The sequence below is a fragment of the Pongo abelii genome, chromosome 7 (genome assembly GCF_028885655.2).
Source record: "Pongo abelii isolate AG06213 chromosome 7, NHGRI_mPonAbe1-v2.0_pri, whole genome shotgun sequence".
In the NCBI taxonomy this organism is placed as follows: Eukaryota; Metazoa; Chordata; class Mammalia; order Primates; family Hominidae; genus Pongo; species Pongo abelii.
Window position 1 is genome coordinate 88,694,571 of NC_071992.2, and position 25,161 is coordinate 88,719,731.

General features: G+C 36.9%; 1 protein-coding gene across 22 annotated transcripts in view; it reads right to left on the reverse strand.

The window, feature by feature from the left end:
* The window catches only part of STAU2 (staufen double-stranded RNA binding protein 2), a 331,631-nt gene that overhangs the window by 121,233 nt on the left and 185,237 nt on the right, over positions 1 to 25,161 (reverse strand). For 19 of the 22 annotated variants that reach the window (XM_063726263.1, XM_024250494.3, XM_063726256.1 and 16 more), the window contains one exon: positions 11,951 to 12,258. In XM_063726263.1, the coding sequence (XP_063582333.1) occupies positions 11,951 to 12,258 (308 nt within the window). 22 annotated transcript variants of the gene reach the window in all.

The following is a 25,161-nucleotide window of genomic DNA, read 5'->3' on the forward strand; positions in this document are numbered from 1 at the left end:
CACAGATTAAAGGAAAAAAGAGATATACAGTGAGATGAACAGTGTACCCTAAAAGATATGTCCAAGTGTGTAGCCCTAGTACCTTTGAATGTAACCTTATTTGAAAATAAAGTATTTGCAGATGTAATTAAAGATCTGGGAATAAGATCATTCTGAATTTCGGGTAGACTCCAAATCTAATAACAAGTCCCCTTATAAGAGACAGCAAAGAAGAATACACATACACAAAGGAGAAGGCCATGTGAAGATGGAGGCAGAAACTGGAATGATGAATCTACAAGCCAAGGAAAACCAAGAATTGCTGGCAGCCACAAAAAGCTAGAAAAGAGGCACAGAACAGATTCTTCCTCAGAGCCTCTAGAAGGAACCAACCCTGCTGACACTTTGATTTCAGACTTCTGGCCTCCACAACTGTGAGAGAATAAATTTCTTTTGTTCAATCCATTGTGTTTTTATATAATCAATTATGTAATGAATATCTTACATTTAGAGATTTTCCCATATTTTGAATTATTTTATTTGAACAGATGTGAAGTTTACCAGTTAGTAATTAATTAGTCAATTCAATGAATATTTTAAAAGAATTGGTAGAGTTCCAGCTTCTGACAACAGGAGAATGAATTCACTGGACAAAGTCTTTTGCAGATATCAAAGTAAAATATAGACAAAATAAAAAATATTTGAAGACACTAGAATGTTACCAAAATCAAGCAGATACCAGGGCAGAGTTTTCCCTTGAAAGATCAAAATGTATGCAGTAAGAATTATGAGTTTATGACTTTTTTTTTTTCATCTTGTGCTTCTTATAGTTCTACTGGTGGAAAACTGCAGTCTTACCCACTGGAGGACGCAGAGGAAAGAGTTTAGGGTAGGCAAATGAGCTAGACATTTTGGGAAGAAATCCCAGGAGAAAGCTGCAGAAGTGGCACAACTTTTAAATCTGAATCTTTTACCCCAATTCCAGCTGACTGTTAAACTTCACATGCACAAGGGAGATCTTGGAAGGCCCAATGGAAAAGTAGGCAGAAACCAATGAGAACTGGTTGAGATTTGAAAGTCTGCTACTATTTGAATAGAGTGCAGTCCCTAATCTGAATGCAGCTCACATGATTGAATGCTAAAGCTTTATAGGCCTGTAGTATCAGCGGGTGTGTGGCTGGCAGATCAGCTAGAAATTTAGAGGAGGAAATGCTAGAAAGAAGAAAACGCAAAGAAAGTGGGCCCCAAAATATAAACATAAACTCAGCCCAAATAATTGGCTTTCACTATATGATGCAGGCACAGAGGAGACCATAAGAGAAAATGCTGCAGTTATAAGGTAGAAATACTGAGTAGAGTATATCAGCTGAGGGATACCACCATGGGGAAGATAAAGCTTGCAGTTTTAGCTTAAGCAACTTAACCAAAAACCAAAACCAAAATAAAAATATTAATCTGGGGAAGAAATGATGATCCAGAGTTGCAACATGTTAACCACAATGTCCATTTTTCAAACAGAAACTAAAGACATGCAAAAATCAGGAAAAAGGTAAATCACACTCATGAATAAGGCAGTCAACAGAAATGGACTCCTAATGGGCCCAGCTGTTGGATTTAGTTGACAAAAAACTTCAAAGCAGGTATGATATAGATGTTCAAAGAATTAAATGAAAATATAACCTCAGTAACTATACAGATATGGAATCTCAACAGAGAAAAGGAACTACAAAAAAACAACCAAATGGAAATGTCAGATGTGAAAAATACAACAAAATGAAAAATTTATTATAGGGGCTCAAGAGCAAACTGGAGAGGATGAAGGGAAGAATCTGTAAGAATCCAAAACTTGAAGGTAGATCAATAGAAATTACATAATCCAAAAGACTAAAGAAAAATAAATAAGAGCCTCTGAAGCCTGTGGGAGAATAACAGGAGATTTAACATATGTGCAACTGGAGTTCTAAAAGGAAAGGAGAAAAAGGTAGAAAACTTTTTTGGAAAAAATAGTGGTCCAAAACATTCCAAAAATGGTTAATAAAAAACACACCATTATTTTACAGTTCTAAGAAGCTAAATGTATCCCAAATTAGATTAAAAACACTCCTACATGTACCATAATCAAATTGGTGAAAAACAAAGATATACAAAGTATCTTAATGCTTTAAGTATTAAGAGGAGAGATTCCTTGCTTAAGCCTATACAAAACACAACACATGATATACATGGTCCTGTAACAACTGGCTATCCTATGAGAAAAAAAATAAATTTCAACTCTTACCCCATACCATACATTAAAAATTAAGTGGGCCTTAGCATTAAATATAAAAGCTAAAAGCATTAAATGTCCATAAGAAAACTTAAGATAAAAAGTCTTTGTGATCTTAGGGGTAGTCGAAAGATTGCTCAGATTAGACTAAGAAGGCATAAACCTTAGGGGGGAAAACTGAAAATTTTACTTCATTGAAATGGAAAAACCTCTGTTTTTCAAACGATCACATTAAGATAACAAAAAGACAAGTCATAGGGAGGGAGATAATATTTGTAATGCAAATGACTTATGGCCAGGATACGAAGAACTCGTGTAAATCAATAATTACAGGGGAAAATCCCAATTGGAAACTGAGTAAAAGATGTGGACACTTCACAAAGATACACAAATGACCAATAAGCACATGAAATGAAGCTCATATCATTTGTCCTCAGTGAAATACAAACTAAGATATCAATGAGACACCATTATTCTCTCAATAAAATAACACTGACCATATTAACGTGACAACCTTCATACATTGCTGGTAGGAATGTAATGTATGTAATACATTAAAATAGAATCTGAAAGTTTCTTATAACATTGTATGTACACTTACCATGTGATCCAGCAATTCACTCTAAAGTATTTTCCCAAGAGAATTGGAAACATATGTCTGCACAAAATATTGTAAATGAATGTTCATAAACAGCTTTATTTATAATGGCCCCAAAGTGAAAACAACCCAAATGTCCATCAACAGGCAAACTGAAACAATTTGTGGTATATATACATACAATAAACTAATTCTTAGCAATAAAAACTACTGATACATGGAACATGCGTGAATTTCAAAACATACTGAGTGAAAGATGCCAGATACAAAACTGTGAATACTGTGTAATTCCACCCACATGAAATCAGTGAAAAGGCAAAACTAATTTTTAGTGCCAGAAAGGATTTTGTGGTTGTCTGGAGGTGAGGAAAATCGGCGGCAAGGGCGGAGGCAAATCTTTTACAATAAAAGAGTCCCATCTTGATTATGGTAGTAGTATACATTTTGGTGACTATATACATTTTTCAAAACTCATCAAACTGGACAATATGGGTGTGTTTTATCACATGTAAATTATACATCAATAAGGTTGATTAAAACACTTAAGTGTAGTTATCCCTGATAAAACTGGAGACATTAAGTCATGGTTTATATTTTGCATAATCATAATTAACCTCACAATTAACTAATTTCCAAGCAACTGTTACATTAGGAGCTTAACACCATTTGAATTTATTGTATGTGTTCAGATGTGTTTATCTCCCCTTGCACCTACACCAAACCCTCCCCTCTTCCACACTACCATTCTGATGTTAGCTCATTGAGGGCAGAAACCCTGGCTATCACTTTCATGTTGCATACTCAGTGCCAAGTCGTGTACCTGGTCCATGGCAGGTGTTCAATACATACTGGTTGAATTCATGAATAAATGAATCCCTTACATGTTAGTATGCATCTGGAATCTCTTGCAGGCCTTTGTCCATTCTCCCTGGGCAATATTAACTGTTTCTATGGCTTCAGTTATATCTATACACTGATGACTCTCAATTCTGTATGTACTATGTTCTCTTACTGATCACCAGACCGATTTCAACTGCCTACTGGACAAATCCATGTGAATGTCCCACCAGCAGTTCAAATTCCACGTTTAAAATGGAACTCGTTAAGTTCCTCTAAGTTTATTCATCTCATCCATAGTAAAAATAAAACTTTGCCTAAAACATCTCACACTCATACTATCTCATTTACTCCTAAAATGGTCTCTACTTACTTTTCAACATATGTAAATCCAGCTTCCACCCTAACCAGGCTAGTGAAAGCATCCTCTCTGAAGTCAGCACAAGAGATCATTTAATTTTCTCAATTGAACCTTAGACAACTGTACCCTAGATCCACTCCTCCATGCCCAACAGCTTTGTCTTAACTCAATCTTAACTCTTTCTTTCCTGGATTCATGAAAAACCAGTCTAATTGGTCTATTATCAAGCCTGTCTCTTTCTTGTCTAGTTCATCTTGTACACTGCTGACAGAATTATCTTTCTGTTAACCAATCATGCCACATCTCTTTTAAAGATAAGTCAGTGGTCTTTGTCTAATGGCTAAAAAAATTCTAACTCCCAACAATACGCACACTTTTTTTTCAGCCTCCTCACTAGCCACTTCCACTTTAAATTATTTTCTAAAACACCATGCCCTTTTATGTCTTCAGTGCTTTGATGCTTCTGCCTATAATTCCTTTTCTTATCCACCTTAAAATCTGAAGTATTCTTTAAAACATATTTCAAATATTCCCTCTGCTATGAACTCTTCTCTAATTCCTTCAGCCAGAACTGTTCATTTCCATTCACAATTCTTGACATCACTAACCACACTTCGAGTTAACATTTATCAGGTTATACTTACTATGTCATTTATTATGTGGGGTAGGCATTACATACATTATTTCTTGCACCATGCTACAAACATTTAATTATTTTTTATCAGACCATTGTGTAATGTTTGAACACTGATCCCAGGAGACAGGATTTGTGGCCGTGGGTTATCTTCTTCTGCATATTGATTTTATTTGTCTGTCAGTCTCCAACTTGACCATAACTCCCCAAGTCCAAAGTTTAGCATGTTTAGCATGTTTAGCATGCTACCCAGCATTTGTAGGCCTTTAATGAGTACTGCCCAGTGTGAGTAAACAAATGTTCCATGTCCTGTGCTTCAGCGGAATCAGTTCCAATGTTCAATGGGATGGCATTCTATGGGCAGATTAACTTCATATCCATCTAATTCTTCATATACATGCTGAAATTATGGAAACCTCTTCACAATATACTATCTACCACCTATCTTTCCCTTAGTAAGAGTTTTTCAAACTGTAAACCTAGTACTGTTTTCCAGCAATGGCTCAAATGACTTGATTCTAGACTTTATTTTGAGACAGAGTCTTGCTCTGTCTGTTGTTCAGGTTGTATTACAGGTGTGAGCTACCTCATCCGGCCTGTACTTTTCTTATGCTTTTAAAAAAAACAGATAATACTACAAATAAAAAAACAATTTGGAAGCTTTTCAAGTATGTGTTTTCTCTGACAGTTAAATCTGCTTTTTGATGTGACTATGTTAAGATGGCAGAACTTTCTAGAACCTAAAATCTGTCAGGGTTTAAAATCAAGTAAAAACAAGTAAACTACATTACTAATATGACGTTTGACGTATGTACTCCCAAATGTGTTTACATATAAAATTTTATATTAGAATAAAATCTAAAGTCCCTTCCATCTCAAAGGAGTCAGGATTATTATTATTTATTTATTTATTTATTTATTTATTTTTTGAGACAGAGTCTCACACTGTTGCCCAGGCTGGAGTCCAGTGGTATGATCTTGGCTCACTGCAAGATCCGCCTCTTGGGTTCACACCATTCTGTTGCCTCAGCCTCCCGAGTAGCTGGGACTCCAGGCGCCCACCACCATGCCTGGCTAATTTTTTGTATTTTTAGTAGAGATGGGGTTTCACCGTGTTAGCCAGGATGGTTTCGATCTCCTGACCTCATGATCCACCCGCTTTGGCCTCCCAAAGTGCGGGGATTACAGGAGTGAGCCACCGCACCCGGCCCTATTTATTTTTTGAAACAGGATCTTGCTCTGTCGTCCAGGATGGAGTGCAGTGGTGGGGTCTTGGCTCACTGCACCTCCGCCTCCCTGGTTCAAGTACTTCTCCTGCCTCAGTCTCCCAGTAGCTGGGATTACAGGTGCGTGCCACCATGCCTGGCTAATTTTTGTTTGGTTTTCTTTTTTTTTTTTTTTTTTGGTAGAGACAGAGTTTCACCATGTTGGCCAGGTTGGTCTCAAACTCCTGACCTCAAGTGATCTGGCTGCCTTGGCCTCCCAAAGTACTGGGATCACAGGCATGAGCCACCATGCCCAGCCAAGGAGTCAGAATTCTTAAATGGCTTACTCAGTTGTATATATAGTTGAGGGCAGAAATAAATTTATTAATGAAATCTATGACAAAAACAAACCAATATCCAGAAGACTATGGGCCACCACCACACATTAGTCCTACTTACAGGGACTGTAACTTCAAACATTATACAATAGCTTTTTTCAAAATCAAATAAAGATTTGTAGGCAAAAACATACCAGGTACTCTGAAATAATATATGTAATGCCTACTTCACTATGTGATATGTGAGTCCATCAATAACTGTCAGTTACTCCCTAGTTTATCCATATATCCCCTAAATGCATGCCCCTGTTATGTCAGAGCAATTTTTTGAGTATGCAAAAATCTTTTACATGCAGCATTCCACATACTGTTCTTTCTTAAGAGTTGCCTTGGGTGAGAAGAGAACAATACATATGAAATTTCAGCCACTGTCATTTGTGGGGAAAAAAAAATCTCCTTGGATATAGCTGGATGCTGGAGAAAGGGAAATGCTGGAATCACTTCAACATGACTTGGAATGAGTGTAGGTATACAGCTGCCATCCACCTGAAGAGTACTATAATTAATTATGTGTCAGGAAAAATTACATCATTGTCAATCTTTTCTAGCAAAAGGAAATGTAATGCATCTTTAGATGAAAAATAATTTTTTCCTTCAAATACTTGATTTTTCAAATAATTCCAAGTAGTAGAATTTTCATGTTGAGTTGAAATCTCTTCTGATACAAACAGAAAAGGTTATCAGATAGTTCTACTTGAGAAGGACACGAAATGATCATCTTTTTCTGTATCATGATGGCTCATTTCAGATCTACATTAAAGTTTCTTTGGTTGGAAAAGCTCTTACGGTGTTTGTATATTACTTAGATTTTGTTGAATTATCTTGTGTGTCTAACTATGTATGTGCTGGTGCATATAGGTTCAAAATAAGTATCACAGCAACATAGTTTATGCAGTAATAATGGACTGTGTTGCTCAAGGCCTGCTCGATTCTTACCTGTATTACTGTTACTCATTGTAGTTTTTATATGCACCAGGATTTCTTTCTTCAAACATAGTATTTTTTTTTTTACAGGGTTTAAAATTTCAGTAAAATGAGTTGATCTACAATTCTGCTGGTTTTTATGGAGGTACAGGTGTGTGTTATGTTTGCATATCCCTTGGACTTTGGCCTGCATATCAAAGTCTAAGGACACCAGACACAACAGGTCAGTTTGCATGAACTGGGGCTGCCCACTGGAATAACAAACCTGAGTGTTAATGTCACTGAAGGAAGACCAAGCCTTCAGGAGAGTTCTAACACATATTTAAGTCTTCCCAGGGTCCTTGGAAGGTAGTAGAGGTCAAATTCAAGAGAGCTTTTTAAGAATTTTTAAGATTTTAATGGCAAATCAGAGCAGCATCTGCTGACCAAACCCACAAATGTGTTTTGCTCATTGTAGTCTAAGTAATTTATTATGGTTTTATACATTTGTTTAATAGCCTACATGAACATTTGGTCTCAGAGGCAACACAGTAAGTTATGTTTCAATGACAAATTAAAAATAAGGGAAAACACACAGTTGGGCCCTCCATATCCATGGGCTATGCATCCAAATATCAAAAATATTAAAAAAGAATTAAAAAAACACAAAAAAGCAATACAGTATAACCATTATTTATATAGCATTTACATTATATTAGGTATTATAAGGCATCTAGGCATGATTTAAAGTATAAGGGAGGATGTGTGTAGGTTATATGTAAATACTACAACATTTTATATAAGGGACTTGAGCGTTCATGAACTTTGGTATCTTTGGGGGTCCTAGAACCAATCCTTCCTGCAGATACCAAGAGACAACTATATTCCTAAGTGTGGGTGTGTATGTACATGCATTATTTCTTTCTCCACATTCTCCTAAGAGAAATTTACAAAATTGTACTTGTATTGATCTCCTAACAAAAATGAATACCTTATTCTAAAAAAAAAAAAAAAAAAAAAAAGCTGCTGCAAATAGCCACCTTGATGATAACTATATGGATTGGAAAACATGAGGTATAGGAGAGAAAAGAATAAATAGGAGAAAGGTTGATTCTCAGATTCCCAGGGAGACCAGCCATCACCCCCCACTTCCACCAGCCCCATCCTAATGTAATCTATACTAAAGTCATATTGTTAAAAAATAAATACTTAAAAGAAGCCTGTGGCTATAAAAACCTGCTATCATCATATTAAACTCCACAAAAGGAGGCATATGAGTTGAAATGTATTAAGTGTGAATTATATTTGAAAAGGAAGATTTTAATTTAAGTGGACAATCCTCATCTTGCTGGAAATGGCATGATTATGATACAATAATGAAATGCCCCTCCATAAAACACTCCCTGATTTTGGACAATAAACTAATTATAGTTTAACTAAAACACCAACTAAGTGTTTCTTTATATTGTTTATGTGAGGAAAAAAACCTAGTTTGTTACACTATACTTGGAAGGTTTCACAAACAACACTGTTTCAGTGGATGATGCTCACAGGAGAGGCACAGAATAGCAAACTGAAATGAAATCCATCTAGAAGGGATGATTTGCTAAAATAATCCACTTTCATTTTCAACCTAATTTTTAATGACTAGTTTAAACAAAGAAACCACTTATATTTATAGATTTCTAATATAATTAGCATAGAAAAGCATATTAAAGATGTGAAAACTTAAAATAATGCAAAGTACAACATGAAACAAATTCTTTCACTTCAGTTCAAATGCAAAGCATTTCAAGAGTGTCTTTTGCATAATAAGTTTCTTTAAAAAGCTGAATGATTTTGAAACATTTTGCCATTATAGTAAGAGTACACAACAAGGAACCCTGAAACACTATGGTAGGACTACAACTTTGAATGAGTTCTTATAAAATGTGTAGAAGTTACAGAAGCATACGATTAGGCTGAACAACAAAGTCTGAAGTTCACAGAACTACTGAATAAAACATTTCAAAGAATATAAATAAAATGTATTAATATTTGATAAAACTTGAAAGAAATAAACATTCACTTCTGACAGAGATCCAAAAGGTTCGATTCTAAAATACGATAAAAACTTTAGGTGAGACCAAACAAGAATAAAAGAACTGCTGAGAATGTGCAAGTGTTTGGTCACATTCTGCTCTCTTAAGTCAGTTTTATTAATAACTTTAATTGTGTAATAATTTTACCTATTTTGTAGGTTTAAAAGAATTTGAGCTTGGATACCTACATTCAGTTGATCAAAGTAGCTTTTTGTAATTTATAAATTCAAATTAAAGACTGGGTGATGAAACAAAATTAAAAGTTAAAACAACTTTGTTTTCAATACACTCATATATTTTTACTTTGTAATACAATATAGCTGTCACATACAATGGCTCTAGTAGGCTTAAATCAAATTGCAATGGGCAAGGAAAGCCAAAGAAGGGTTTACACAATATTCAATAAGCAACAGTATCTGTTCAGTGTGCAATAAAATAAAAAAGTTCTAACCTAGAAACACAGAAAAAGAATTTATTGTTTTTAAGTTTCAGAAATAAAAGTAACAGAATAGCGTATAATCTGTAACAAGCTGGTCCTATAATTTCTAAACTACAGTCCAATTAAAACATTTAAGTAATAGAAACAATCTACAAGTTTTTCTACCAGGTAAATATACCTGAGAGGGTTACCTATAAAGAAATAGGCTTTAAAACTTTTAACCACAAAGAACCTTCTGCTGCGACATTATGAAGATGGGCTACGCATGTGGCCAGACTAAGCCATTTCCCGGAGATTCTGCTCACTGCTTAGCTGCAGGTAGTGGTCCATCAGTGACAGAGTATTTTACATCAATACCAGCTCATTCAACCAAACAAGCACAGTAGTATTTTAAAATCACCTGTTTATATTCATTAGTATGTAAAAATCACAATACACAGATTTGGAAACGTATAACGTGTCCATAAAAAAGAGTATATTATGTAAGCATAAGCTTTTTAAAAAGGCCTTAGCAATGCAATAATGAGGGAAGCAGACTCTACGTGTTGACTACAGTGAAGATATGTTAAAATTATAATTATTGTCATTGCCAAGAGCTCAGAAATAAAAACAAATTTAAAAAATTAAGACATTCTGGTAGCAAAATTACATCTACTGTAACAACAGCTCCAAGCAAAACATCAATTCAGAGGTTGAATGCAATTTGTGCTTTGTGTCTATAAGAATGCAGTGTTACTCTCAGACATTTCTAAATGACTAGATTCATAAATAAGCAGTGAATTTCTTTTCATCACAATTTATTTCTAATTCATCCTATGGAGATTATAGATAGAACTAAAAATTACTTAGCTTTTTTCCAGTACTTTATATAAATCGAGATCTTTTTTTAAACAGTGATTTATTGTGTTTCTTAAGGTAAAACAACAAAAACAAATTCTAAAATTGTAACTTTAAATTAAGTGGTTAAAATTTCAGATGACAGAGCCAATAACTGGTAACAGCTTCTTTAAGTTCATATTAAGAGTCCAATTAAAAACACTAACAACTACCTGGCAATAGTTTGAAAGAATCAGAAGAGTTCGGTGAAGGGAAAAAAAATATCCGAACATGCAAAATACCCCCCAAAACACATGACCTTCTTTTTCATTTTATGATCTAAACTTGTAAAATTTTTATAAATACATGATCATTCTACACAATACAGATCTTCTAGAGCATTTCTAAAGGATATTACAGTTTTTGGTCTTAAGGAATAAAGACTAAGATGGAAAAGGAGATGAAAACAGTGAAATCTGAGGAAGCAATACACTCTCTACACACAAGCAAACTGTAGTTCATCCAGTCAAGTTAGTGGTTACAGTTCAGTACATGATTTTCAAGGCAACTAAGAAATCAAGACACAGATATTTCCCCTTCCTAGAGTTTACAATTCATTTAAAAGCTCCAATGTATCCATAAAGGAGTGCTGATTTTTGTGGGGTTTTTTCCCAAAAGGAAACAAAGAATAAATAGGGGAAAAAAAGTTTCCATCCCTAAATTCACATACACAACAAGTTAAGTTAAACTATAAGCTAGTTTTAGACTACCCAGTGAAACAGAATTGTTGGTACTATCTGAGGCAGGTGCTACCCTCCCTAGTCAGTTCAAAACATGATCCAGTAAAACAAATACACATTGTTATGCCTCAAACAACTATAAAGCATTTCATTATTCTTCAAATATCATGTTTAATTAACTCCTAAGGTAACAGACTTCTAGAATGTTGTATCTTAATGGTGTACCTGAATCAATACTAGCAACAGAATGCAAAATTCAAAATTGCTATAAAGGTAAAATCATCATAAAAAGAAACTCAATCCTTATGTAAAAAAAGGGAGAACTGAGTGTGAAATACTAACACCAAATGTCTGAAGGCAGAATTTTTGTTTCTGGAAGACAGAGTGAAGAGATAGATGCACCTAATCAAGACCAAACGGAAGACAGTGAAGAGTATGAAAAATGCTTAAAAAAGAAGAAGGAAAATGGAGAAGAGACAGGCAGCAAAAGAATTACTAGATAGATCAAAAATAAGAGAAAATGAGGCATGTGCATATGGCTTTTTTGTCTGTCCTTTGTGTTCCTAAATAACTTAAAATGTAAGTGGCATGTAGGCCATACTAGCAGGCAAGAATGAGCCTTGTGATGGATACAGATGAAGAATCTGAGGCTAATAAATTGTTTTGTTTTTTGTTTTTGCTTTTAATTCATACCTGAAAGCCTTGAATCCTTGCTAAATATTCCAGTTGTTTTGAAGGTTGTACTGGAGAACAAGGGGGAGTAGGAGAACTTCCTTTTAAACCTATGGCTTCAGCTGTAGAAGATGTTCCATTCATAAGGAGTTCCCTGGCAATTGTAGCTGAACTATTCGATGTGGGAGATATACTGAAGAAAGAGCTTGAAGGTTGGTTCATATCTTTGGGTGACAAATAGCCTAGAGTAGTGCCAGAGATTACTTTGTGGCGGCTGGCTTCCATCTCTTGATAAACATCAGGAGACAAATGAAGAATTCCTTTTGGAGCTATAAATAAAATGAAGAACACTGTTATTACACTTAAATAATTGAAACAGAAACATGTTATAGCATTATTAACTCAATGGCTTTACTTGGTGTAGTAACAAAGAAATGAGAAACACCGCCAAACAAGTATCTTTGTCATACTGTAGAGGCAATTGCAGCTTCTATTGAAAGGTGAATAATGTCTGTTTCAATTTTCCTAAAATTAGAGGTTTAAAAACATCCAAAAAAAAGTGGTTTCAATGGGACTTGTGTGTAGTAGCGAAGCTATAAAGGGACAAGGGAAACTGATGTGTGGAAGTATAATGGGGCAGAAAATCGGGAATGTGCAGTGTCTTCACCCTGCAATTTAATATTTTATATGTCATAAAAGAGGCATGAAACCCCAACACATACAGCAATTGAGGCACATCGGTAAAATAAAGGCTGAATCAGTCCAAATTTCTTTGGAGGTACAAATGCATCTATTCAACAGCCTAGTGATCCTCTCACCTCCACAAGGATGTCCCACAGACAACTCTAACTCACAAACACATAAAAAAGCAAATGGGTATCATCTCAAAACTAGCACTGTCTCTAATTTGCTTTGCTCATACTACCATGTGGCTGCTCACGACCCAACCTAGACTCCTGGCAACCATCTCTGATTTACTCATAAGCAAGTAGTTATCATGTTGCTCAAAAACATCTCAAGAATAGGACCATTGTAGGGATTATCTAGTGCATTAATTCAAGCCAGGCCATGGACAGGTTCTGAAATCAAGAGGAGTGGGGGCTACGTCATTAGTTGATGGAGCTTAAACCATATTAGAGAAGCATTTTCCTTTGACTATCATTTGTCTCAGAGAAGTTTCAAACCACATTTCAAACTGCTTATTCTAATATCTTTTGATCAGGTATCAATAACTCTCAAATGATATTATCTTTTAAAATTATTGGTAAGTCACCACTCATAAAGAATGTGTTGAGACACAACTTAATTCCCTGTTCTTGCCCCTTCCTCTCCTGATGCTAACCTTCTGATTCAAGCTTTCAATGTTTCTCTGCTGCTAGTATTCTCAGTGTCCATTTCCCAAAATGTGTTCTATAACATGGTCCCCAAATAAAATGGTTCCATAAATAAAAACTGAAAATAATGCAAATTACATAATACAAATGCCTTTTGTGAAATTAAAAATACACATTAGCATAGTGAAGAATCAGAAAACTCAAAGAACAAAAATCTATTCAACTTGGTTTAACTCAGGATTCCCAAGTTTACTTTTTGTCCAAGCCTTTAACATAGCATGAATAAAACAGCTAACACTTTGGGAAATGCTGGAGGCTAGCCCAACTCTCCTCTGACTCAGTTATTTCCAATGACCTGTCTTTGAGACTGACGATCTTTTCTTCTGCTTGACACTGTCTGCTGTTGAATCCCTCTGGTAACTTTTTCAGTTTATTGTATTTTTCAGCTCCATGCTTTCTGCTTGGTACTTTTTAAAGTTTTCTTTTTGTTGAAATTCTCACTTTTTTTCATGCATTGTTCACCAGACCTCAGTGGGAATGTTTATAAGGATTACTTTGAATTCTCTGTCAGGTAAATCACATATCTCCATTTCATTAGGGTCAGTTTCTGGAGCTTTATCTCATTCTTTTATTTAGAAAATGTTTTCCTGTTTCTTCATTTTTCCTTGATTCTCTGTGTTTGTGTCTGCACATTACATAAGACAATCACTTCTCCTAGTATGCATAAACTGGCCTCATACTGGAGAAGATCCTAACCAATCAGCCCGGACAGAGATTCTGGAGGCCTCTCAAACTTTTATGCTAGTCTAACCCACTTTCTTTGTTCTTGGCAGTCCCCAGGCATCAGTCCCTTGCTTGTCTCTGTCCCATCAGAGCTCTGAGACAAGCAAGACTGAAGCCAATTCTTCAGGCAACTCTCAGGTAAGTTGGGTCATTGGATACATGGTGCACCTCTTTGCCTTTCCGGGAAAAAGCTGAAAGCTAGAGCTTTTCAACAGCTAGCTTTGTGCTGGGCTGAGCAGGGGATGGTTACAGTGACCACCACCACCAGCCACCTCTGTCTTCATTGGCCCCAGGGTTGCTAAAATATGCCATGTCCTGTCAGCACTCTGAGACTGGCCAGACAGAAGCCAGTCCTCTGGGTAGCCCCAGAAAAGCTAAGGCATTGGATGCGTGGTATACATCTTTCCCCTTCTAGGCAGAAAGAAGCTGGGAGCTGGGGGTGGAGGGTGGTTGTCCTGATTATATGGCACTGCACTGTGGGTAGGGATTATGGCATGAGGGTATTCTTGAATTTCCCTGCCAATTAAGATCTGGCTGGTTTCATGCTCACCCGGCATACAGGAACCTCTTAACTGGTTTCTGGATTTCTCACAAAGAAAATTTGCCTATAAATTATTGTTGAATTGCTGTGTTCCAGGCCTTCCTATTCTAACATCTTGCCAAGGCTAGAACATTCTCTTAATTAAAGGTCTTTCACCAGTTTATCAGTTACACTACAGAACCCAAACTCCTTAGGATAACCTAGGAAGCCCTTAATAATCTGGCTCCTACTTATCTCTCTATCTTCATCTACTAAATATTTCATGAAGATCCCACGCTCCAGTCACACAGATATATCCAATACTCCAGGCTGTTTGATCCCAACACATCTTTATTTCTATTGTTTGGTTACACACATGCACATACTCTCTTAGTTAAGCTCCAACTGCTACTGTGCTAGTTAAGCTTCAGGCATCGCACCAACCAATACTGTCCCGACCTCAAGTCATGCTCAGTCTATCAGGAGAGGAACGAAAATGGATAATACAATGTGATAGGGGTCTCACTAGAGACAGGTGTAGAGAGCAGTGGGAATGGGAAAGGAGAAGTGCTAAAAGCTCAGGGAAGGCTTGCTGGAGATGATGATGACAGTAAATTTCAAAGGATGAGGAGAATACAGTCCAGGACGAAGAGGACTGAGAGCAGATGGCCAGCAGGAGCAAGGGCAGGAACCTGGAGAGTTTGTGTTCTAGGAAACCTCAGGCCATGCCTTATCACAAGAGCATACAGAGAGTCAGAATGGCAAATGCAGGTGGGGGCACGCAGGGGCCAAGGTCCAAGGAACTTTATCCTGATGCCATTAAGTATAAAGAGTTTTGTAAGTTTTTTTAAAAAAACCTTTAAATAGCTTAAAATAATACAGACAGTCCTCCGCATGCATGAGTCCCATATCCTTGGATTCAACCAACTGTGGATAGAAAATATTTGCAAAGAGAAACAACAACAACAAAAACAACAACAGAAAACCCCACACACAATAAAAAATAATGCAACAATAAAAAACAATACAAATTTTAAAACTAATACAATATAATAACTATTTACATAGCATTTATATCATATTTGATGTTGTGTAATCTAGAGAAGATTTAAGTATACTGGAATATGTGCATAGGTTATATGAAAATATGATGCCATTGCCATTTTCTATCAGGGACTTGAGCATCTGTGGATTTTGGTATCTATAAGGTGTCCTGAAACCAATTCTTCACGGATATCAAGGGATGACTGTATATCAATCCTATTTTACGTATTTTCTTTATTCCTTTATGTTAGCTTTCAAATTCTCTACATTAACATGTGTTAGTTTTTTTATAATCAGGAAAAAATTTCAATAAATTTTTTACAAGAAAACATTATGTACCGGAAAAAGTTAAGATAAATCTCATCAGCCAGAGGACATTACTTTCAACATTTTGCTTTAAAGATATGTTTTTAATCCTGTTTTATCTATGCACTTCTTAGTTGTTGTTTACTTGAAAAAACAAGTTAAATACATAGGAATACCATATGATCCTGTCACTGTTTATAAAACAATATATTTCTACAACTAATACTAAAAGTATAAAATTTCATTATATGAACTGTTTCTTTAAACAATTCCATATTATCAGACATCTAATTTATCTCCAGTTTTTTGCAATTATAAACACAGTGATGAACATTCTTGTAACTCAATCCTTATTCACATGAAAATTTATTCCCTCAAGTTAGAAGCGGAATTGCTAGTTGAAAGAATATTTTAGGGTTTTTGACACTTAACAAATTGCCCTCCAAAGAAGTTGTACCAATATCAGACGCCCACAGAGATATATGAAAGTACCTTGTTTCCTATTTTGGTATTGGAAATTACTATTAAAAAATCTTAAGGCTGGGCGCTGCGGCTTATGCCTGTAATCCCAGCACTTTGGGAGGCCGAAGCTGGCAAATCACGAGGTCAGGAGTTCGAGACCAGCCTGGCCAACATGTTGAAACCCCGTCTCTACTAAAAACACAAATAATTAGCTGGACGTAGTGGCAGGCGCCTGAAATCCCAGCTACTTGGGAGGCTGAGGCAGGAGAATCACTTGAACCCGGGAGGTGGAGGTTCCAGTGAGCCAAGATCGCACCACTACACTCCAGCCCAGGCAACTCCGTATCAAAAAAAAAAAAAAAAAAAAAATTTGCCAGTTATCAACAGTAACAGAAAGCAGGTCAGTGGTTGTCTGGAGAGTGGAGCTGGTGGGAGTGATAGATCGCAAAAGGGCATGAGAAATCTTTTGGGGAGATGAAAATGTCAAGACTGATTAAACTGTAGACATTATGTGCAGTTTATTATACTTCAATTATACCTCAATAAAGCTGTAAAAAAAATTTGCCAATTTGATAAATGGGGTGTCATATTACTGATTTTTGTTTTTTACTATCTCCATAAACATTATATATATTTTAGTTTAAAGAATAACTTAAATGTTATTAACTCTAACTTCTATACTTAATTTAAAAAATCAAGAAACTTAACAGCATTACTTCAGTATTGTTATTATACAGGACTAATGGGTTTGCCAATAGCAATATTATAAAGCAACAAAAATGCTCTCCACACTCAAGAGAGGCATTACCTCACAGCATAAGAACGTGGAGTTCAGGCTCTCTTATTCTACAGTAAAGCCTAAGTGGACTTTTCTTCACAAATAAAGATTACTTTCTACAGAGTTCAACTAACAGACTAGTCATAGAAATAGCATAAAGACATAGATTTATGTGGTCAAGAACTGAATGACTTTTAACTTGAACATCAGTAACGGTGTTTGGATGGGTCTTAATTCACTTAGGATCTTCCTGTATAAATTTAAGTCGCTTTTCAATAGTATAAAGACCTAAAAGTAGAATCAAAGAGTAATTTAGGGTATGCATATTTAAGCACCTTATTTTGCTAATTAGGTTTCTCCCAAAAAACTACCCCAGTTCATACTTCTATTAGTAGGATGTGACTGTTTTCCCACACTTCTGCCACAACAGGTTTCAGTTACTCTAAATAATCATTGCCACTCTACAATAATTCATTGTTAATTTATTTTTGTTTGGTTACTGCTCAGGATAAACTTTTCTCATGTAGCTACTTTAGGTCTGTGCCTTCTTTGACCTCGATTTTGCTCATGGACTTCAACCACTACACTTCCCTCGCTCAGGCTTGTAACATCCATTATATTAATTCACCCTTTATCTGAAGAGGTCCTGAACCCATTCTGCCATCATCTATCTTTTGTCCCTGATTTTGCCTTTGATGCTCCCATCTTGGTACAGTCTAAAACCACAGTACACAGTTACAATGCAGACACAACATGGGCACTGTTCTAGTACTTTACTTCTCATTTAATTCCCATAATAACCATATAAAATGGGCATTATTATTTTCCTATATTAGAGATGAAAAAAACTGAAGCATGGAGAAGATATGAAACTCTCCCAAGGTCATATGGATAATAAGCAGCAATGCTGGAATTTGACTCCAGGCGGTCTGTCTCTAGAGTTTGAATACTTAACCATTACATTAAATAGCCTTCTAAAAGAACAGGTAGGAAACTAAATGCAACATCCCACCAGCTCCAAACCCCTAAGGCTTAATCCAGTAAGTAAATGCCCGGGGTTTGCCCAGATTGGTTCCAAGGATGACCCATGTCATGATGGTTGTCCCTAGATGTTCCAGAGATGAGCTCACCAAAATCTCACTGAAGTACACAGAGTTTATACATGATTTTAAAGGTCTAAAGTTGCCAGGGACTGTGATATCTTAACGCCAGGCTATTGTACCCACTTGACATGTTTTTGCTCAGTAGATCTGTGCTTCTTTCCGATGGGTATATGAATCCTCTGGCACACAAATCTTCCTGGAGCATCTTTATGGAGCTCCAGTTCTTACTGAAGAGTTGAAGAGGGACTTTTGAATTGGAGAGCTCTTAAAAGGTTTTATAAGCAAACTCAGGAGAACCTTGTCTTTCAATGATCACTGACGTCATGATTCTTTCAGAGATGCTGGAGAAGATCAGTGTTTATGAGTAGCAAGTGGTATCAGAGGTATTAAAACATGGCAAGCCAAGGCAGCAAGAAAGATAATGCCACTGATCCAAATGGTTAATGCCACTCCACTGGAACTCCCAGTTTCTCCGGAAGTCCTTGGAATGGGCATAGCTATTTCACAACAAAATAATTTCTTTTCATTTTTCACAGCAAAGCTTTGAAAAAAAAACTTTGTTTCCATTGTCAGCTTGAATTTATGCCTCAATAATGTTGGACTATAAATTTGTTTATAAGTACCCAAATATCCAATAATACTCAGGCCCACTTTGCTACAGTGAGTTTTTCACAATAAAACATTATAATTAAAAATTCTTAAGAACTAGAAACAGGGGCTTCTGGTTCAAAACAGGAAATGTGAGAAAATTATGAACAACGGCATGATTATCTGTCTTTAGTGATTTTTAAAAATCATTTATATGAGAACTGGTAGGCTCTGAGTAAGGTCTGTAGTCTAGTTCATTGTATTATGACAATTTCCTGGTTTTGAAAATGTACTATAGTTATATAAGACATCACCACTGGAAGAAGCTGAGTGACAGGTACATGCAATGTACCATTCTTACAACTTCTTGTGAGTCTATCATTATTACACTTTTAAAAGTTTTTTTGAAAGCACCGTTTTATGCTGCTCTGGGCCTCTCCCTCAATATGGAGACCCCAGAACAGGGCAGTGACAGGGACACCAAAGTGGGAAGGACTGGCGGCAGCACCAGTCCTAGATATAGCTCTGAGGATAAGCAGGGCTGGCACTGGCAATGCCTGCTCCTTCACAACTTTGCTAACGGCCTTTGCCTAATGCACAGGCCCTGGCTCCCCAGGCTCTGGGTGCTTGACTTTTAGCTACATGAAAGCAAGGGAGATCCTGATGGCAGTGTGAGCCTCATAGCCAGGACCTTGTTCTCTCCCAGGGTAGCCTGAGGCCATGTATTAGGTAAGAGTACATGTGACCCAAGGGAGCCTACTGGACCACCATGGTCATGTCCCTGAAGGTCAGGGACAGGTGGAATGCATCCTTGGCATGATCTTTAGCTACTAGACTGATGTGAGCTACAGAAATCCCCCTTCCTGCTGCCCTGTTGTTGGGATCAAATCAAACAGGTAGTATTTGTAGGTGACTCCACCTCTTCTTTTACACACAGCTCACTGCAAATCTGGTCTTCCAGATGAGGCCCTCAGACCCTTAGTTCTGCCTAATGTTTAAGCCAAATATATACTACTTATGAAATCAAAAATCAACAATGCAAAATTTAAAATAAACTCTTGTGGAAAACTAAAAAGAGAAAATGTTAGCTAAGAGCAAAACAATGAAAAAATAAAAAAATAGGTAAATAATTTGTTAGAGTTTTCTTCTTAAGATCAGTTTCAGAATCACCTTGGAAATGAAAAAGAGACACTAAAAAAAAGAGTCATTACTGAACAGATTTTTTTTTTTTTTTTGAGACAGAGTCTCGCTCTGTCCCCCAGGCTGGAGTGCAGTGGCGCCATCTTGACTCACTGCAAGCTCTGCCTCCTGGGTTCACGCCATTCTCCTGCCTCAGCCTCCCGAGTAGCTGGGACTACAGGCACCCACCACCATGCCTGGCTAATTTTTTATATTTTTAGTAGGGACGGGGTTTCACCGTGTTAGCCAGGATGTTCTTGATCTCCTGACCTCGTGATCCGCCCACCTCGGCCTCCCAAAGTGCTGGTATTACAGGTGTGAGCCACCGCGCCTGGCCAAAATGATGTATTTTAATGTGCTCAAAAAGCATAACCTGAACAGTGGTGAAAATTAACCTTGCTCTTACCCTTAGAGTTGAACAGAAGCACTGATTTTATTAATTTGTGCATTTTATTGGTCCTTTTTTTTCTGCTACATTTAACATAATGATGTATGTGAAGGGTTCTTAATTTGGTGAATGTTTATGAATAAAATTACTGACAAAGAACTTTTCAGGAAGGTGTTTGCCTTTTGGTGAACACAGTACCAACAGGAAAATGCGCTTAGTCCACTCTTGCCCCCAAAAAGGTAGAATCCCAGGTCATGACACAGCATCCAGCACACCTCCAAGAGGAAGAAGGAGGAATACAAAATAGTAAATAATACATATTCCTCAAAACACCAAAAATGAACAGAAATAACAGCGACAAAGGTTCTTCAAAAATGTTTTAAAGATCAATTTATGATGAACTGGGAAATGCCTTTGGAAAGCTTGTACCTTAGTCAAATAAAAGTGCGAGTGAGTTTTCAAATTCAGGACTGGCTGCTATTTTTTCTTTAAAACAGGAAAATTGAAAGTATGTAATAACAAAGAATATGAACCTGGGTATGGTGAATAAATTCATCATCTTTTTTTTTTTTTAAACCTTACACAAATGCAGTAACTTATACTTTTGCCAGAAATTTTATTTAACAAGAAGATTCTGGAGCCCAAAATTAGTCATGCAAATCAAAGAACAGTCTGGCACAGGGGTTATTAATAGTGATCCAAGGGCCCCTAAATAGTTTGAAATAGGTTGACTTCACAACAAGGGCAGTGCACATTGTATGTGACTCAGAGTCAGTGTGGTGCAGGGAAGTGATTGGGGAGTTCAGGAATTCCCCAGAAGCGCATTCACCACTCTTCTTAATAATAAGGAAGATTTCACTTAGTTGGCTTATTTAGAAGAAATTTTTTTCAAGGCTCAGCTTTTCAATAAAGACACAACTGTGACTATTTCTACCAAGTAAGACAAAATAGTTGCTGTGAAAAATGATGTTTGAGAGCAACTTGTGAGGATAATAAGTCATCTTCAATTTTTAGTTTATTTAAGTGGGGTTAAAATGTTGCTCATAAAATAAAGATCATTCTTCTTGGTTATGTTTCTTCTCAGAAAAACTCCATTAGTTATGATTTCCCTACGACAGAAAAACACCAAAAAATGGATTATATAAGTCTGACATATGACAAAAGTGACCTGATCTCTCAGCAGGAAGAAACACATACTGAAATGTCTACCGCAGCAGCTTCCAAACACTGCACTACAATACTCCTCTGCCAGGTTTCCTATTGCTTCCTAGTCAATACCTGCAAACAGCTCACAATACAATAGTAATACAATACAATAACAATAATAATTCTGGCTAAAACTCATAGAGTCCTTACTAGATATCAGGCTTGTTCCAAATACTTTGCATATATTAGTTTAGTAATCCTCACAATGACCCCCAAGAAGTAGGGACTATGAATATTCGAATTTTACACTTGAAGGCCCTAAGACACAGGTGATATGACTGGCTTAAAGTCACAGCCAGTAAGTGGCAGGTGTTGGGGCCAGTATCCAGGCATCTGGCTACAGTCAGCAAGTATAACTACCTTTCAGTAGTAAAACAAATAACAAACCAAGAACTACTGTTCTTATATCTATACATTTAAGAAGTTCTGGGCATTTAGATTCTTGAAGTATTCTAACACCATGATAGAGACAAGAAACTGTCAAGATACTGAACTTCATTTCTTCATTTCAGACCTATTTTCTAGGCTCAATGAACCTCAGTCTCCCCTCTCATAGTAAAAGAAAAGATGGAGGTCAGTGCAGTGGCTCACACCTGTGATCCCAACACTTTGGGAGGCCAAGGCAGGAGGATCACTTGAGGCCACAAGTTCAAAACCAGCATGGGCTATACAGCAAGGTGCTGTCTCCACAAAAAATTAAAACTTTAGCTGGGCATGGTGGCATGCACCTGTAGTCCCAGCTACTCAGGAGGCTGAGGTAGGAGGATCCCTTGAGCAGAGGAGTTCAAGGCTGCAGTGAGCTATAATGGCATCTCTGCACTCCAGCTTGGATACACTGTCTCTTTAAAAAAGATAGATAGGGAGACTGAGATTTTCTCATTGTAAAACCACCCACTGGGAAAAATGTAAAAATAATGCATTTGGCTATTTTCACAATTTTGTTTGTGGGAAGAAAGTAAATTCAAATATTAGGTTCACTTAAAGAAAAACTTAAGCACAGCATTAGGATTAAAGAACTTAACCCACAAAACACTTTCTTACAATTCTCCTTATATGATCTAATTATGATTTAACAATTTACTACACATTAGTCTATTATTCAGTCTATTATATATTATTCAGAAACTTATGGAAGAATCCACAATATTATTAATAAAAACAACTAACTGGAACTGTATAAATATTAAGTACTGGGCTAGGTACAGTGGCTCACACCTATAATCACCACTTTGGAAGGCTAAGGCAGAAGGGCTGCTTGAGCTCAGGAGTTTAAGACCAGCCTGGGCAACACAGCAAAACCCCATCTCAAAAACTGTATTTTTAAAATAATATACATATATATGTATATATACACATATATACGTATATATACATATATATAGAGAGAGAGTACTTATCCAATTTTTAAATTTTCTTGTAAAAATAACAAATTCACTTTTTAGAACCAGGAAAGAAGCAGCCTAGCAAGAAAGAAAATTTAGACAAAACACACCTTAGTCCAGCCAAATACACACAAAAAAACCTGTTCTCCCACTTTTATCTATGTATCAAAGGCAGAGAGGGGACTTTCACCCTTGCAAAGCTGTAACAACTCTCCCCAACTTCCCTGATGTGGTAGTGTCAGAAAAAACTGAGTAGGCAGCTTGGACTTTCATCCTAGCCCCGTGGTGTCAGTGGAGATCATGTAGGGACGCTAAACTTCTACCCCCACCTAGCAGTAATAGGATGCCCCCTCCCCTTCGTGCTGGAGTGGTGTCAGGAGAGAAGAAAGGAGAATCAGAACTAGTGGGAACAAGGTCACCTCACTATGGTGTCAGTGGAGACCATATGGGGACCAGAATTTCCACTCAATCCAGGGCTGGGGGTGGGGGAGAGGGTATGGCTATAACAGCACAACATGAGGAACTGTTATGGTGACAGAACTGTCCTGTATCATATTTATATTAATACCTTAGTTGTGATATTGTACTATAGTTCTGCAAGATGTTACCAGAGATAAACAAGGCAAAGGGTCCACAGGATCTCTTTGTATTAATTCTTACAACTGCATGTGCATCGAATTTTCTCAAAATAAAATTTTTATTAATTATTTTAAAATTTATTGTAGAGACAGGATCTTGCTATGTTGCCCAGGCTAGTCTTAAGCTCCTGGCCTCCCACTTCAGCCTCCCAAAGCATTGGGATTACAGGCGTGAGCTACCATGCCTGGCCATCAAAATAAAAAGTTTAATAAAAAAGTGGTCTTGAGTGACACCAGCAAGATGGTAGAACAAGAATTCCCAGCCCTTATTCCTAACTCATACATTGATTTAACAATGATATACAGACCAAAATACCTTTCTGAGAATTCCAGAATCCAGTTAAGAAGTTGCAGTACCCCAGATGAGCACAAAGCCAAGAATGGCCACACTGAAACATGTAAGAACAATTTCACTTTACCCACACCACCCCCCTAAGTCAGCATAGCTTAGTGCCACATAGCTTAGTGCCAGGAGAGAGCATTCCAGATCACAAATTCTCCCTTGGGGTAAAGGTGAATGGAATGTGCATCCAACATTTTAGGTTTCCGGAGGGCTTCCCAAGGGACTAATTTTTGTCTTGCTTCACTTGGAGTGCTGACAGAGCCAGCATATTTTGGATACCTGGGATATTTAGTTTTCCCAGCATCATTTGTTGAAAATGTGGTATACATACAGCATGGAATACTATGCAGCCATAAAAAAGAATGAGATCATGTCCTTTGCAGGGACATGGATACAGCTGAGGCCATTTTCCTTAGCAAACTAACACAGGAACAGATATCAAATACTGCATGTTCTCACTTATAAGTAGGAGCTACATTATGAGAACACATGAACACACAGAGGGGAACAACACACACTGGAGCCTATCGAAGGGTAGAGGGTGGAGGGTGGAGGGTGGAAGGAGGTAGAGGATCAGGAAAAATAACTAACAGGTACTAGGCTTCATATCTGGCTGATGAAATAATCTGTATAACAAGCCCCCATGACACAGTTTACCTATATAACAAACCTGCATGTGTACCCCTGAACTTAAAAAACAAAAGTTAAAAAAAAAGAAAATATACTCAGTGGGTCCTCAAATAATGTTGTTTTGTTCGAAATCATTTTGTTATAATATTGATGAGAAAAAAATCAAATCCCACCTGGGGCCACTGTCTTATGTGGAGTTCTCATGTTCTGCCCATATCTGCATTGGTTTTCTCCAGGTCCTCCAGTTTCATCCCACATTTAAAAGATATGCATATTAGGTTCACTGGCAGGTCTAAGTTGTCCCAGTATGAGTGTCATGTGTGCATGTGTGTGTGTACGTGCGCATGCATGTGCACGTGTCCTGGAATGGAATGACATCCTGTCCAGAGTTGGTTCTTGCCTTTGCTCCCTAAGCTGCTAGGATAACCTCAATCCTGAACTGGAATAAGTGGGTTAGAAAATGAATGAATATAAATGAATGTAAAATTAAAATCTGTAAAATGCACGATAATCATATAATATGGTTTGGCTCTGAGTCTGCACCCAAA